This window comes from Alosa alosa, chromosome 4 (genome assembly GCF_017589495.1).
Source record: "Alosa alosa isolate M-15738 ecotype Scorff River chromosome 4, AALO_Geno_1.1, whole genome shotgun sequence".
Taxonomy (NCBI): Eukaryota; Metazoa; Chordata; class Actinopteri; order Clupeiformes; family Clupeidae; genus Alosa; species Alosa alosa.
This window is the reverse complement of record NC_063192.1, coordinates 20,494,739-20,511,260: the sequence shown is the minus strand read 5'-3', so window position 1 is coordinate 20,511,260 and position 16,522 is coordinate 20,494,739. Positions and strand designations below refer to the sequence as shown.

The 16,522-nt window shown below is 47.0% G+C and overlaps 1 protein-coding gene across 18 annotated transcripts in view; it reads left to right on the top strand.

Moving 5' to 3' along the window:
• Nucleotides 1-16,522, top strand: part of LOC125292857 (ankyrin repeat and SAM domain-containing protein 1A-like) — a 106,372-nt gene that overhangs the window by 8,335 nt on the left and 81,515 nt on the right. For 16 of the 18 annotated variants that reach the window (XM_048240352.1, XM_048240360.1, XM_048240351.1 and 13 more), the window contains exons 2-4: nucleotides 8,699-8,779; nucleotides 9,983-10,139; nucleotides 13,834-13,896. In XM_048240352.1, the coding sequence (XP_048096309.1) occupies nucleotides 8,699-8,779; nucleotides 9,983-10,139; nucleotides 13,834-13,896 (301 nt within the window). The remainder of the gene's footprint in view (nucleotides 1-8,698; nucleotides 8,780-9,982; nucleotides 10,140-13,833; nucleotides 13,897-16,522) is intronic. The other 2 variants (XM_048240356.1, XM_048240365.1) reach the window with 1 other exon arrangement.

Below are 16,522 nucleotides of genomic sequence, written 5' to 3'. Positions count from 1 at the left end.
AAAAGGAAACTGGAGCAGACAAAAGTTTGAAGGCTATTTTCAGATGGGAGATCTGGATCATGTGTGTCTGCGGGATTGCCTTCTGTTTATCACTGGATTAAACCATGTGAAATCTTTGTTGATGCACTAGACTTGATGATAGTCTGATTGGAACGTAAACAGATGTTTGATATGGAAATGTAAACAAAATGAATGAAGAGGAGAAAATGCAGAAGAGGGAAAAATAGAACAGAGTGGACCACAGAAGGTATCGTGGCCTAGAAAAAAAGATTGTAATGATGAACAAATGTACTCTTGCTAAAGCTTCCCCCAAACACTTCCCCCATCCTCCTGACTGGAGCATTGCTAATGTAAATGCTTAATGCAAATGAACATGGAGCTGTAGTGTTTTTCTCCTGTTAGCTTAGCTCTGAGTGCGTGTGTGTGTGTGTGTGTGTGTGTGTGTGTGTGAGAGAGAGCTGTTTAAAGCCATAAAGCGTCCTGCCTCAGCACAGATGCTGCCAGGCATGGACATATATACACACACACACACACACACACACACACAAGCATTCATGGGTGTGTTCGCATACCATGCATGCCTGTTTCTAACACAAAGAGAGCATCTCTTCTGGGTGGGTTGATGGCACAGTTTGGTGTGTAGTGTGGTCCCTCTTTCAGTTGTAATTCAGGATATCTCATTTTAAGACATCTCAAAACTGTTTACTGTATGATGAACTGTTTATTTGTGGCAGACAGTGATCTGCAAAAGAGGCTCAATGATCAGTTTTATGATTGCATAAAATATTTCTTTTAATCATTTATGATTTCAGTATAGTCCTGCAACTCAAATGTTTGCCATTTGTTCAATATCATTTGGCTGATTTGAATCATTTCATTCTTTCACAGTAAGTGGGCTATGACTTTAATTATTGATGGATATTGTTTTTTTTTTTTATTCACATTTTATTCAGGCTTTGAAGTCCAGCCATACATCTGTCAGGGACAATATGAACTCCCTCTGCCCTGTATGCTTGATGACCTGATATGATTTCATTGTCTTGTAATCCGTCATGGGTGAGATGTTGGCAGGTAATGCACTTTAGGAGGGGGTGGGGTGGCGGTGGGTGGGCAGCAGCTGAGACGAAGACGAGACGAAGGCCCAGCCCAGCCCAGCCCAGCCCAGCCCTGCTCTGCCCTGCCCAACACTGGTCCTCTGGGTGGGTGTTTTGCTGCTGAATACCAATAAGCCGGGTCTGTGCCAGCATCGCATCTGCTCCCAGCACCCTGTCCTCGTATGCTTAATTAAACCCAATTGCCCTGGCAGAGGCCGAAGTGTGCCAGGCAGACACCGCTGGGCAGAGCGCCCCGAGGCCCTCTGAGGACCTAGTCCCTCGCTGGGTGGCCACAGCTCTCTAATTGGCTCCTGGACAAATCTGTCCGACACCGGGGCCTTCTGCACCACTCTCACCTGCAGACTTCCCTCCAGATTGTGTGTGTGTGTGTGTGTGTGTGTGTGTGTGTGTGTGTGGTTCATTTGTCCTCTTTTTTTCCCCTCCGAGCACTTCCTTTATTGGTATTTATTCTTTCGGACAGATCACGTACGAGGAACTAGCCTGCTAGGGAAGCTTAGGCCCTGCAGAAGTGTCTGTTGAGCATCTGTGTTCTTTTTGGCCATGGGGTCATGTGTGTAGCAATTCTGCAACTGCTCAAGCCTTTTAATAGTGTTTTTATGAGTGCCAAGGCCCTTGTTTAGATCTCCATGCTTCAATTGTCTTGTCTGAGGAAAATTGCAGGTCAGCTGGACCTGCGGCTCCGTTTTGAAAACGAGTGTAGTGTGGATGAAAAACGGGGTGAAAGAGAGGTGCCAGGAGGACATTGCAGTAAAGATATGAGGTTCTGTGGTCTGCCTGCACACTGAGAATGAGGAAGTAAATCAAATGATCTGCACTACACTCTCTCTGCCTTTTATCAGTCTGTCATGGACACATTCAGACACTCACTCTTGCTCACATGACATTTTTCTCCGTTTTCAGAAAGATTTGCATCCACACAACGGCATTTAGAGAACTCATTTGTGCCCACAAATGGGAAAGTAAAATAAAAAAAAACTGCTGCTAGCTAGGACATTTTATAGCCTAGCCTACAACTAATATAAGTATATAAGTATAAGTATATATACTCTTTTGATCCCGTGAGGGAAATTTGGTCTCTGCATTTATCCCAATCCGTGAATTAGTGAAACACACACAGCACACAGTGAGGTGAAGCACACACTAATCCCGGCGCAGTGAGCTGCCTGCATCAACAGCGGCGCTCGGGGAGCAGTGAGGGGTTAGGTGCCTTGCTCAAGGGCACTTCAGCCGCGCCTACTGGTCGGGGTTCGAACCGGCAACCCTCCGGTTACAGGTCCGAAGTGCTAACCAGTAGGCCACAGCGTCCCCCAGTAGGCCACAGATGCCCAATAATACTAGACTACAATTAAACAAAATTATCATCAAAGGGGTACCACCATGAGATATTTATTTTTCAACATCAACAGAACATGGTTTGAGCAAACAGCATTTCCCCTGCGAAGTGAACTTTAAGTTGGTAGCATTTAGCATCACTATATTGAATACACCAAGATGTTGTTGTGTCATGGTTTTCTATTCATTGCCGCAGGATGTGGTAGAGGTTTTGGGGGGTGGCACTCGGCTTAAAACTTTTGGGATAAAATTAGAGCTATGTCATCACCATTATCAGAAAAGCTCTATCAGTTTTTTTTGAGAAGTCTTCATTCGGGAACCGTTTTCATAAATACATTTTAAAATGTCGCCCTTGTGTGAACATAAGGCTAAAACACAACAAATATTGTTTAACCACTGTCTTCACCATCTCAGTTTCTGTTTTCTCACTTCTCTTTTCTCACTCTCATTCTGTAACACTAATTTCCCACTCCCTCACTCACATTTCCTCTCTCTCCCTCTCTCTGTTCATCCCTCTCTCCCCTTGTCTCACTCTCTCAAAGCTTTATGCGCCACCAAAATTACAGCCGGCGAATCTCTTTCAAACTCCAGCTTCATCAAGCCGATATCCCCTGAGGGAAATGAAGGATTAGCTTTTCCTTTCACGCTGCTGGAGTTCTTAAATCAGTTCCCATGCACACAAGGGGCCTCTTGCCTTCGCCTCCTCCACCACCAGCAGCAGCAGCTCCCATATCTCCAACACCCACCACCGCCACCACCACCTTCACACAACCCCCTCCTACCCTCCCTACGGCATTGCCTCTCCCCATTTCCTCAGAGCCATTCTTTTGTCCAGTCATCATCAGTGCATCTCTCTCCTCTCTCTCTCCCTAAGAGGATGAGGTGGATGGGGAACTGACTCATGCCCTTGAGTTCCAGAGTAGAGATGTTGTGGAGGTGAACCGGGTAGCATCTCTCGCACTCTTTTGCTCTCCCACACCACACACACACACACTCACACTCACACTCACACTCACACTCACACTCACACTCACACACACAGATACAGACCCCTCCAGACCCCAGCAGTGCTGAGAAAGAAGACAGCTTTGCATTTTAATTGTGTTGGTCTTAGTTGTGTCTGCTACTTCCTCTTCTTTTCAGTCTAACCCCCCCACGCAGTTCTCCTCCCCTCCCAAAAGATCGCATTCATCCCCTTTCCGCTCAATTTCCATAATACCTCTTCACTTCCCTTTTTTGGGGAAAATGTCCATGTCCACTTTTTTTAAATGCATAACAAAAGAATGATGGGAGTTTTGATGTGGGAATGCATTCAGCAGTAAGCTGTTATGTAAAAGCCCCCTCCCAACCCCCACACTTTCTCTCTCTTTTCTCTCTTCCCTCCTTCTCTCTCTCTCTTGCTCTCCCTTCATCTCTCTTGCTCTCTTTCAATCTATTTCTCTCCTGTCTTCCTTGCCCTTTACTCTCTCTCTCTCTCTCTCTCTCTCTCTCTCTCTCTCTCTCTCTCTCTCTCTCTCTCTTCATTATTGTAATCTGGGCCAGCTACTGGCGGCCAGTGTTTGTTTTTGCTGCCTTGCTTTTAGCCCCTGATGTGTTCAGTGGGCATGACGCTGGAAATGGTGCAGCTTTGCTCAGCTCCGTGTCGCACTGCCAGACAGCTCTGGCTCTCTGGGCTAAGCCTGGTGTGGTGTGGCGCGGCACGGTGCGGTGGAGATTGGCACGATGCGGTGCAGAGTGGCGCGGTGAAGCTAGTCAGAGGAGACGCGGGGGCATTTTTCTGGGGTTGCGCAGGGAGATCTGCTTGAGTGCCCCCATCCAGACTGTCAGTGGGGGCGGTGGTTATTGAGAGGGTTGCCTTGATGACTCCCCCCTCCCCTTATCTCCCCTGGTTTTTCACCTTCTAGTCTCTACACTGCCAAGGAGCTAGAAATCACCCGCCATGCCTCAAACCGTAGCCATGGAGTGTGTGTGTGTGTGTGTGTGTGTGTGTGTGTGTGTGTGTGTGTGTGTGTGTGTGTGTGTGTCCGTCCTGCAGTTTGACTGACTGCTGTGGTGCTTTCAGACTCAGACCTTGATGACCGTGAAGAGAGACGTTGGCGCACCGTCAGCTCAGTTCCCATCCAAGACAGAAATGGAGAGCCCCCCCACACACACACACACATCACCCCCAGGCTGACAGACACTTATTTAATGAGGCTGTGCTCTCGGTGGTGCATAATTGCAGGCTGTAGCTGAGGGCTATTATGAGAGCTGGGCTGTTTTTTGTTGTAGCTGCACTGAAGGATGCCTGTAACAGGAACAAAAACAGGAGCCCAGAGCCACATCAAAGCCATGTTGGCGTGACGCCATGGAGAAGAGCATCCCACTATTTGATGATTTGTTTCGATTTTGATGCCGATTTATTTATTCGCCTTTTTTCTTTCAGATCTTTGATCTTTCCCGATTTGATGATTTTCCTCGACGATTTGTTCGATTTTCTTCGATTTTCGATTTGATTTGATTTTTTTTCCTGATTTGATCTCCTCCTGCCTCGCTCTCTCTTCCTCTACCTCTCTCTCTCTCTCTCTCCCTCTCTCCCTCTACCTCACTCTTCTCTCTTCCTCTCTTCATCTATCTCTTTCCTCTCTCCTCCCTCTCTTCCTCTCACTCTCTTCCTCTACCTCTCTCCTCCATCTTTTCTTCTACATCTCTCTCCTCTCCTCCCTCTCTCCCTCCATCTCATTCTCCTCTCTCTCTCCTCCCTCTACCTCTCTCTCCTCTCCTCCATCTCTTTTCCATGCCCTCTCCTCCTCCCTCTCTCCCTCCTAGACGCCTCCTCTCCTCCTCTCTTTCTCCTCATTCTCCTCTCTCTCTCCTCCCTCTCTCCCTCTACCTCATTGTACTCTCTCTCTCCTCCCTCTCTTCCTCCCTCTCTTCCTCTGCCTCATTCTCCTCTCTTCCTCTATTTCTCTCTCTTCTCTTCTTCTCCTGTCATGACACCCCCCTTCAGTAGTTTAGCCGTGTGGATGTGGGTGATGTCACCCTTGCTGAACGTGACAAACAGGAGACATTTGTGGTGATGAGTCATGATGTCATTCGGCAAGAAAACACGGCCGTGATGCTGTGTGCATCAGTGTGTGCATCCGTGTGTGTGTATCTGTACACTACACATTTTTTGCCTGGGTTCACCAGGTGTGTTTTTCTGATGAGAGGAAGGGTTGCAACAGTACATTAATTTGGCTTGCTACATCAATAGAAGAAGGCAAGCCTATTTAATTCATGCAGTGGTTAAGAAGCAGAGGCTCTCGACAGGCTATAAGCTAATTTGCTTATTGTTAATGGTGCTACGTAAATCAATAAAGTTGTATTGAATTGAATGTTATATTGTTAAGCATCTTTAGTCAGAGACAATCACCACTGATTGTGCTGAACATACTGATTATACCACAAGGTCAAAAATATTTTTTTGCAAAACAGAGCAGCATAATAACCACCACATTGTGTCAGACATGTGTGACTCTGGTTGTGGCAGTTTTAGAAACATTGCCACGAGATCATGGGGATGGTGTCATATCTGTAGAAAACCCTGGGTATGGTGGTTATGCACCCAGCAAGTGGAACCCGCCTGACTCCCATCATTTATTTAGGATGCGCTCCTGCTCCCTCTTCCTAGTCTTCCTCACCATGGCTTTTCCAAAGCCGACGTTGCGTCGGGCACAGCAAAGCTCCTCTGCTGCCCTGATGCGCTGCTGCTGGTTGTGCTCCTCGGGCTGCTGGCGGCTCAGGAAAGCCTGGTTGTGTGCCGTTTAATTACTGCACCCTCTCGCAGATTAACAGAAGCAAATGATCTTGACTGGGAGATGCGGAGAGTCGGGCTTAAGTGTATGAGTGCGGCAGGGGCTATATTTATCCTCTGGGCGGGCAGGCAGGCTCTCTCTGGAGCAGATTTATAATGCCATGTCCCCAACAATGATGTTTCCCCTCCCCTTGCTCCTCTCATTTCATTGCTCTTCCTCTCCTCTCCTCCCTTTCCTTCTCTCCCCTCTCTTATTCTCATCTCCCCTCTTTTTCTCATTTTCCTCCACTCCCTCCTTTCCTCTATCATCTCTCCTCATCTTACTCCTCTCCTCTCCTCTCCTGTCCTCATCTTACTCCTCTCCTGTCCTCATCTTACTCCTCTCCTCTCCTCTCCTTACTCCTCTCCTCTCCTCTCTTATTCTCATCTTACCCCTCTCCTCTCCTCTCATCATCTTACTCCACTCCTCTCCTCTCCTTACTCCTCTCCTCTCCTCTTTCCTCTCCTCTCCTCTCTTTTCTCTTTACCCCTCTCCTCTCCTCTCATCATCTTGCTCTCCTCTCCTTATCATCTTTCCTTTCTCTCCTCTTTCTCCTCTCCCTCTCCGGATCCTCTCCTCTCCTCTCCTTCCTCATCTTTCATCTATTTCCTCTCCTCATCTTACTCCTCTCCTCTCCTCTCCTCATCATTTTACTCCTTTCCTCTCTTGATGCTTATTCTCTCCCTCTCGGATCCTCCTCTCCTCCCCCTTCCCTTCTTCTTATTTCATTTGCTCTTTTTATCTCCCTCTCCTCCCTTTCTCCCCTCTCTTATTCTCTTCTTACTCCTCTCCTCTCCTCATCTTACTCCTCTCCTCTCCTCTCCTCATCATCTTACTCCTTTCCTCTCCTTAGCTTACTCCTCTCCTCTCCTCTCCTCACTCCTCTCCTCCCCTTTTATTGCTTGTCTCAGATTGGAACTTTCCTTCCTTGTGTGATGTTTTGCCATTAATGTGTTTGTGTGTCGACTCGTGTATGTGTATGGGCCCCAGGGGTGTGTTTCAGTATGCCAGCACTGTCTAAATGGCTTTGACGGCCACAGGCTACCAGCACTACTCAACCATGTATGTGCCGCTCTGTGGTTGGTTATGTGTGCCAGAAGAGCAGTGGATGCTGAGTAGTGGTTGCTATACAACACGTCACAGTTTTTGTTAAGCTGTGAAGATGTTTTTAGCAGACGTCCCAACCACCACGGAAAGCATTGTGTTGTCAAGTCAGCTTTATTTATATAGCGCTTTTCTTACACAGAGGTCATTCAGACAAGCAAACAGAATAGCTAAAAGCATAGAAGGGCAATATTTAAAGAACAGTTTAAAAATTATTTGTCTTGGGTGCAAATAATATGCTGCGCAATAATGATTTGTGTGTGTGTGTGTGTGTGTGTGTGTGTGTGTGTGTGTGTGTGTGTGTGTGTGTGTGTGTGTGTGTGTGTGTGTGTGTGTGTGTGTGTGTCCATTCCTCACTGTCTGGTAAAGAGACTACCTGTCTCGTAGCCTCCCTATGCTGCTTCCTCATTCCTCTCCCCTTGTGTCATGGCTCTCTCTCTGAGAGGAGCTCCTCCTGCTGCATTCCGTCTGGGACAGACAGACGGACTCACTGACTGACGCACCACACCCTCCCCCATCCATCATCATCATCACCACCACCACAGTGCCAGTCAGAGTTCAGAACAGGCACTAAACATTAAGTACCAATGAGGCAGCTTCCTACAGTGCGTAAGGCACTGGGTATCCTCACCAATCCAGCTGATGTACCTGTCAGTTGGCCAAGGATGAAATGAAATAGACATTAGGGTTTGGACTGAGGTCTTCAGACATGTACTGTACTAAACCACAGCTCTAAGATTAGGCCTGAACTGGTTCACACAGGCTTTAAAAGACGGGTAAAATTGAGTGTTTTATGCAAGGCAATTTCACCATAACTAATGTTGGTTGGGTTGCGTAATGTGTAACCCTCCCCTCCCCTCCCTGTCCCATCCTCCCCTGCTGTGGGAAGGCTTCGGGCTGCAGAGTTTGCAACACAGATTTGACAAGTCCCCTGAACTGAACACGCAGCAAGCGAACGTCGTCTTGACAGGGGATGCAGCTTTGGCTTTTTAAAAATAGAGCAGGGGAGACGCAGGCTGGCGCGTGGAGTGTTGTTACCATGCCTACCCCCCCCCCCTCCCTTAGCGTGACTTGGCTGTAATAAGCTTAGGAGGCTGTCTAGTCTGGCCCGGGTTCAAGGTCCAATCTGACTCACACCTCATGGAGTGTACAATGGGTGTATCCTGCTCTGGCCAACGGAACGAGGGCTTACTCACAAATCATTCATACCTTGTGAATCACTGATGTGCCTTGTACTGTGTGTAGTGATGTGTTTTGTGTGCGTGCGTGCATGCGTGTGTGTGTGTGCCACATGTTTGATGTTGTTGTTTATTTCTTTCTTTCTGTTTGCAGTATTTGGAGGGGCCCCAATGTGAACTGTGTGGACAGCACTGGATACACTCCTCTTCACCATGCAGCACTCAATGGACACAGGTGGGGCTACTTTCTCCCCCTCTTCGTATTGCCAAATTGGCCTCGTGTGCGTGCGTGCATGTGCGTGCATGTGTGTGCGCATGCTGTGGCCAGCCAAAATTGAGTGTTGCTCCTGCATGCCCTAGTGACAGAAGCCCTTTGCCAGGCCTACTCTACACCCCTTTGTTAAAAAAAAAAAAAGCACAAATAGTGATTTGGCAGCAAGGTAGGTGTGCTGAGTAAGATCCTGGACACTCCCCAAACTGGAGCACAAATCTAATCTCGAGGCTGCATGTTTACACAGCACCGCAGTGCTGCCGCGCTCTCACACAGTGCAGTTCACCCACAAGAGCCGGAGATATAACCTGACTCCGGAACCGTTCTTGGCCCGCCCGCCAGAACCACACCGGTTCCTGTCCAAATCCGACTGCGTTCTGCCTAATGTTCTCCACATGTCTTCTCACAACATGTTTAAGCAAATTGCCCCACTAATTGGGTCATTTAAAAGAATACCACTCTACCAGCTCCACAGTAGGTCATTTATAACTGTTAAAGGACTATAAGGCTGAGTGGAGTCTAGATGGGCACTAGGGGCATACAGAATTGGATGGCATTGTGTAAAGTGCATTTAATCCAACCCTTCCATCAGTTAACCTAGGCTGAGGCGTAGCAATCAAAGGTGATTTAGCACCTTTGATGTGTTCGCAAATGACCCATCAAGCCAGTCGAAGCACACCAGTGTGCTAATACAGGAGGTCGTTCATAAACATAGCCAGTGGAGGGGAAGCTTTGGCAACTAACGGCATGTTTTTTTTTTTTTTTTCTTCAGCCTCGTTCATGCACTGAAGCATATGCGATTCTCACCCATTACTTTAACCTCCTGCTTCATTAATTGGGCTAATTAGCAAATCCAAAAGGGGTGACCCCAAAACTCCCACATAATGAACTCCGAGGAACATTCCCCCTCCTCCTTTAAATTACCGTGTTGGTGCTGTAGCTATTGCTGTTTGTTTGGTTTGTTTTGGTTTGTTTTTTTGTTTTTTTATTTTCAATTTCCACCTAATTTTGCATAACGCATAACAAAGCATATTTTGTTACCAGAAAGGAAAATGGAGCAATACACACATGCATATAAATGTGTGCAGACGCACACGCGCGCGCGTTGTTTAGACGCCATCTAATCATCGGTGTTGTTGTTTTCTCTCTCCGTGTGTCTGAGAGCAGTGAAGTGGTGGAGCTACTACTGCGCAATGAGGCCCTCACCAACATGGCCGACAACAAAGGCTGCTACCCGCTACATCTGGCTGCCTGGAAGGGTGATGAACGCATCGTCCGGCTGCTCATCCACCAGGGTCCCTCGCACCCCAAGCTTAACGAACAGGTCTGTCCGTCCAGCCGTCTGCTGCCTCCCTCACTTTAACCCATCCTCACACACACACACACACACACACACACACACACACACACACACGCGTCCATGTTGACGTTCACAGCAGGTCTCCATTGCCACAATTTCCACTGACAGTTTTGCCCTGATGGTTGAGCACTGTACTGGAAGCCCCTTTGTTATAATGGTATTCTACATTATAGGACCTCACTGACCCCAGCCAACCCCTAGCCACCCATGTGTGTGTGGGTGTGTGTCTGTGTGTCTGTGAGATGGTAAGAGGTCCTCTAGGGGCTGCACGATTTCACAGAGTTAGTTTCTCCCTTTGACTGTTCTCCTTCCTGTTTCCTCTCGTGGTCAGCTGTAATACTCATCTGTGGCATGTGTCAACATGATGCAAGCAGCCTATTTCACACGGCCCGCTATCGCAGACACGGCTCCAGTTTGTTACAGTAACGAAGCCGTGTTGTCGGTCATTCTCTCCAGCAAGCGCTGGCAAACGTGCAGAAGAACTGCTTCTAGAACTATGGATTTAAAGGAGAATTTCGGCCATTTTTTACATAGCTCTCTGTTTCTCGAGGTCACCGAGTACTGTCGTTGCGGAAAACAAACTAAAACAATCAGTTCTGCATAGCTCGAGTTGCTGCAGCCGACAGTTAGAGGTTCCACGCAGCTGCAGTGCTACACTCTGGGGGCGCGTTCATGAGCCCCCATGTTCATGCTCCCAGAGTGTTGCGCTGTCGCTGCCTGGCAGCTTAAGCTGTTGGCTGCAGCAACTCGAGCTAGGTAGAACCAATCTTTTCTGTTGTTTTTCGTACTGACAGCAAAGTTCTTCTAGGCAAGTCCCTCCACTCGGCGGCCATATTGCAACGCATTTCGGCAGAAATGCGCGTGCGCAAGGCTTCACGACACCACCTTGCTCCAGCGGCGAGATAACAACACATGATTGGCACGATGTCTTCACAATAGGGATGTAACGATTACCAGTATAATGGTAAATCGCGATAAAAATGTTGACAATAACAATTACCGTTTTCTTTTGAAATATCATAATTATCACGGATGATTACCGTGGTGTTTAACCGTGTGTTTAATCCTTCCCAGCTTCATCCGAGCCTGCTTTTGGCATACAGTAGGCCTGGTACAATGAAACAAAACTGGTACCCTACTGATTCTGTTGTCTAATTGATGGATTTAAATAACAGAAATAGCAAACTCCAAGTCATGGTAGGGTAAGTTAAGCTATAAGCACATAGCCAATTAAACATGAAAAAGTGAACGGGACACTTTTTGAAAATATTTCAGCTTGTGTAGGCCTATCAGTGCTTTCTGAACATATTAAACTCACTTTTAAAAATACTGCGATATTACCGAAAACCTGTGATCATTTTGGTCACTATAACCGTGAGGTTAAATTTTCATACCGTTACATCCCTACTTCACAACACACCCCATGATTGGCTCTATGTATTTACTAGGGCTATCAATCGATTAAAAAAATGTATCGAATTAATTACATACTCTGTGATTAATTAATCTAAATTAATCGCATATATAATTTTTGCTGTGAAAGTATTTTAAATATTTAAATTTAAATGAATCATTGAATAATCAGCATTAGTGACATTAAAGTTCAAAAACTCTTTTATTATTATTTTCCCTGTTCAAATAATGGCCATAATAATATACAGGGGACCTATGAAATTGTGTCCCCTACCTAGGAGACACAATGAAAATAAATTAACACTCCCCAGCATATTAGGTCATATTGTATATTATTATGGCCATTATTTGAACAGTGAAAATAATAATAAAAGAGTTTTTGAACTTTAATGTCACTAATGCTGATTATTCAATGATTAATTTGAATTTAAATATTTAAAATACTTTCACAGCAAAAATTATATATGCGATTAATTTAGATTAATTAATCAACACTATTTCTTTGCATTGATGTGCGACTTTAGAGTTGACAAAATCCGGTGATATGCAAATTCCTTGCTACAGACATTGCAGAGGACTTTATTTTAATCAACTCTTTATTTTTATCAACACCATCAGGCTTTTACGTTTTTTAAAAAGTAAATGTTCCAATCAATGATCTAGGCAGTACATTTTCTTCTCTCTCCTTCATTTTACAGTCTAATGGTTACTGACTAGAACAGCTTAGGGTCAAAGGTCATATGGAATCGATTAATCTGCGCTATTTTTTTTAATCAGTTAATTTTTCTCAAATTAATTAATCGAAATTAATCAGTTATTTTGACAGCCCTAGTATTTACATGTCGCCGCTTTGCCGCAGAAGGGGTGGGACAACTGCCATATTGCCGTTACAAACGAACCCCATGCATTTCTATGGAGGATTTTTTGAGTGCTGTGTCTCCTCATTAGAAAGTCTCTGCTGACAGTACTCGGTAACCTCGCGAAACAGAGATCTATGTGAGAAGTTGCGGAATTCTCCTTTAATATAATATAATTCCTCTAATTATATTGATGATATATTGATGTGGTGTACTAAGAAAGAGACTAGAAAATGCAGCTTTAACCCCAGCGGCCTAACTGTGGCGGTTCACGTTAAAGGACGTTGAGAGCGTGTTTCCCTTTCCCTCGCCTCACCGATGTGTCCTGGGCTGGCCAGCATGTGTGCAAGGTTTTGGAGATGAGTCATGGCTCGGAGCGCTTTCATACGCAGGACATCAGATGCTGGCGGCGTTCACACACACACACTAGAAATGTTCGGCCAGTCCCGACCACAAATCCTCCACTTCCTTAGCTTCCTTTTATTTTTGTGTCCGGTGCTGTGTCGGCTGCTGAAAGAATGTTGGATGCTCATTCAGACGAAAAAGGGGGAATAAATAGAGAAGTCATTGGTTTTACACCCCCCACTGGCTTTCTGGCTGCGCTGGATGTCAGGGAGAAAAGCAACCACTACGAGAGCTGCCACTAGAACAAAAGGAGCAAAGAAAGCACACAAGCAAGATATGGCATGCCCTGTTAGCAACCAAAGACCATGCGCTTCAACTCCGGTTCCAGCGTGGTTGAGTGTCACTATGGCTTGAAATTCCTGCAGCAGCAAGTGCTCGTGTGTGTGTGTGTGTGTGTGAGTTTTGTTTGTGTATGTCTCCCTGAGTTTGTGTATGATTTTGAATGCCATATTTGTTTTGTATAGCTTGTGTTAAGCTATGCTGCTGGCTGGGATGATTTTTATGTTTAACCCCCAGCTGGCCTTCTGCTGTGTTAATGCCTTGATTGCTGTAGTTTTGATAGAAATGGCCGGAAATGAAGTGACCACAAGACGACACTAAATCATATGAGATCCTGAGACACTGACATCAATCAAGAAGAAACCTAGACTGCAAAAAGCCGAATGCATTCCTAGTGACCAGATGCAGGACAGCACCATGCTCATTGGCTTTTTAACCTCCTGCTTCTTAGCGCTCTCCAGCTCACCTCATTTCGTGTCATTTCTCTCATTGTTGTGCCTGATCTCATGTTCATTAACGCAACTCTGATTTTTTTTTTTCCATGTAGACTTTTGATTTTCACCCACTTCAAGCATCTTCTTACCGTGTGTGTGTTTGTTTGTGTGTGTGTGTGTGTGTGTGTGTGTGTGTGCGTGTGTGTGCGCGTGTGCGAGCTCCATGACCTTTGCCTGATGTTCATCTCCATCTTCTCCTTCCCATCCTAGAGCTCTGTAGACCACAGAGAGTTCAAACGCTGTGGCCCGTTTGACCCCTATAATAATGCCAAGGTGTGTACCCTCCTTCCCCCGAGCTGCCAAGAACCTGCTCGCTTCTTAGCTCTCTATCTCACTTTCCTTACCCCCTGCCTTGCCTCTACCCCTGCCACCCCACCCTAACCCACCCCACTCCATCGTACCCCACCCCGCACCATTCTCCTGCCCCTCGGCACGCTTGGGTGAGCCTGGCCTGATGCACTCTGCTGTATGCTTTAAGGGACACTAATGCCTCTTGATGAAATGATGTCATGGACTCTGCAGCGTCTCTGGGATCCTAATTGTCTCATTATGTATTGATTTGTAGACTTGGGTGGGTTTATTTTGGGGGGGGGGGGGGTGGGGATGTACAATGGATGTTTTGAAGGTGGTGGTGGTGGTGGTTGTGTTTGTGTGTGTGTGTGGGGAGGGAAGGGGGATCATTACTCCTCCTATGTGGTTGCCATGTCGGTGACCACAGGGGACTGTGCCTGGTCTCCATTGTAAGTTATGACGTTGCCACAGACCTCCAGGGCTTCCATGAAAGTCTATATGTGTGTGTGTGTATGGGTGTGTGAATGAGAGCGAGGGGGTGGGGCGCGACACGGATATGCCTTTCTAGGGGCTATTTTGCTGTGTCTTCATTGGAGTTGGAGAGACAGATGGAGAGATGGGAGCACAAAGAGATGGACCCAAGTGTGTGAGAGCCAGAGCACAAGATGAGGGGATGGGAAATGGAATGAGGAATAGAGAGATGGAGAGACGAGGGGGGAGAGAAAGAGAGGGACAGAGAGAGGCCAACACAGAGTGATCCATGTTATTATACAGCATCCACACGCACATTGTTATCCCCCCACATACACACACACACACACACACACACACACACACTCCTCCCAGTGGGGTGATCTGACACTCTTGCCATTAGCTGCCTTCTCCTCCTACTGCTTTAGCAGAACACACAACCCTGTCTAGGAAAGTCTGTAAAACACACACACACACACACACACACACACACACACACACACACACACACACACACACACACACACACACACACACACACACACACAAATCCTGTATCGAGATCACATGTCTCACACAAATAAGCACAACCCCCACCACACAGTCGTCACTCCGGGTCATTCTGCACATGCACTCCCGTTCTCCAGTGGGCGAGATGCAGGAGAGAGGAGCTCGAGTGGTGCCCAGCTGCTCTCCCCACAGCCTCCGCTACGGCTCTGGTCGGGAGAAGACACTTCACAGAGAGAGAGAGAGAGAGAGAGAGACTGAGAGAGAGAGACAGAGAGACTGAGAGAGAGAGACAGAGAGACTGAGAGAGAGAGAGAGACTGAGAGAGAGACTGGAATCCTCTTAATGTGCCCGTCCCCTGACTGCCAGCCCCTGGGCTTCTCCCTCGCGGAGAAGCTGAAGGGAAGGAGGGGGAGAAAAGAGAAGGATGGAGAGAGGGAAAGAAAGAAGAGATAAGGGAAAAAAAAGTGCAGTTGCAGTTAATGGGCATCTTCTCCTCCCTTCTGCTCTTGTTCTGTGTGGTCCAGCCATTCCCTGATGACTTGGAAGAAGTGAAGCTGTTTAAAAAAAACGGGTGTTAGTTTTTTTTTTTTTTTAAAGGCAGTAGGTGGTGGGCGTAAATAATGCATGCAGTGTTATGAATAAGTCAGTCTGTCTGCCTGGATGCCGTGATGACCACCAGCAGGGCTCTCCACTGTGTGTGTGTGTGTGTGTGTGTCTCTTTTGGCTCAGCGGAGACAGAGGAATATTAGAAAGGACCACCGCAGAGGAAGCTTTTCTGTGTACCAGTCCTTTTGCATCAGCGTCATGGTGTGTGTGTGTGCCAGTGGCAGAGGGAAAGAGAGAGAGAGTGAGCAACTGAGTGCACAAGAGGAAAATGGGGAGAGAGAGAGAAAGAGGTGGGGCGTTACCACGGCAACAGTGTCAGGGCTGATTGGGCAAGTGGCTGACCCCAACGGCACATCAAGGATGAGAGGGAGGGAGTGAGAGAGAGAAAGGCATAGATGGAGAGAGACTGAAACAAACTGACACAAAGACAGAGAAGGAGAGAGAGAGGGAGATGGAGAACATAAAGGAGGATGGAGAGAGAGACAGAGAGAGGTTCTGTAAGGGACAGATGGACTACATCAGATGTGGGGAGGGAAAGAGCGAGAGACCTTCATGAGGGAGCGAGACAAAGAGAGATGGAGAGGGGAGCTGTGGGTTTAGGAGGTATTTTACTGAGTGGACTGAGCGGCACTCTTAAGTGACACACACACACACACACACACACACACTTCTCTTGTGTGAGCAGGGTTAGCCCTAACCCCAGGCCTGCCCCATCAGCGCTGTGCTGGATTTATTATGTTCATTACGTCTCCTCATAGCGCCCAGCGCTGCTCCCGTGCTCCCTGGCCTCTGCGTCCGAGCTCGATTAGAGAACACATTCAGCACTTCTCTCTGATTACACCTGAGGGGAAAACCCCCTCCTCCCTTCTCAGTCATCCCCCTTTCTCTTTCCTCTTCCTCTTCCTCTTCCTCTCTCCTCTGCTCTTCTTCCTCTCCTGTCTTGTCTCTCCTTTCCCTCTTTTCTCCTCCATCTTCTCTCCATTTGTCTCCTCTCTTATTCACAAAATAATTACCTCGGCAA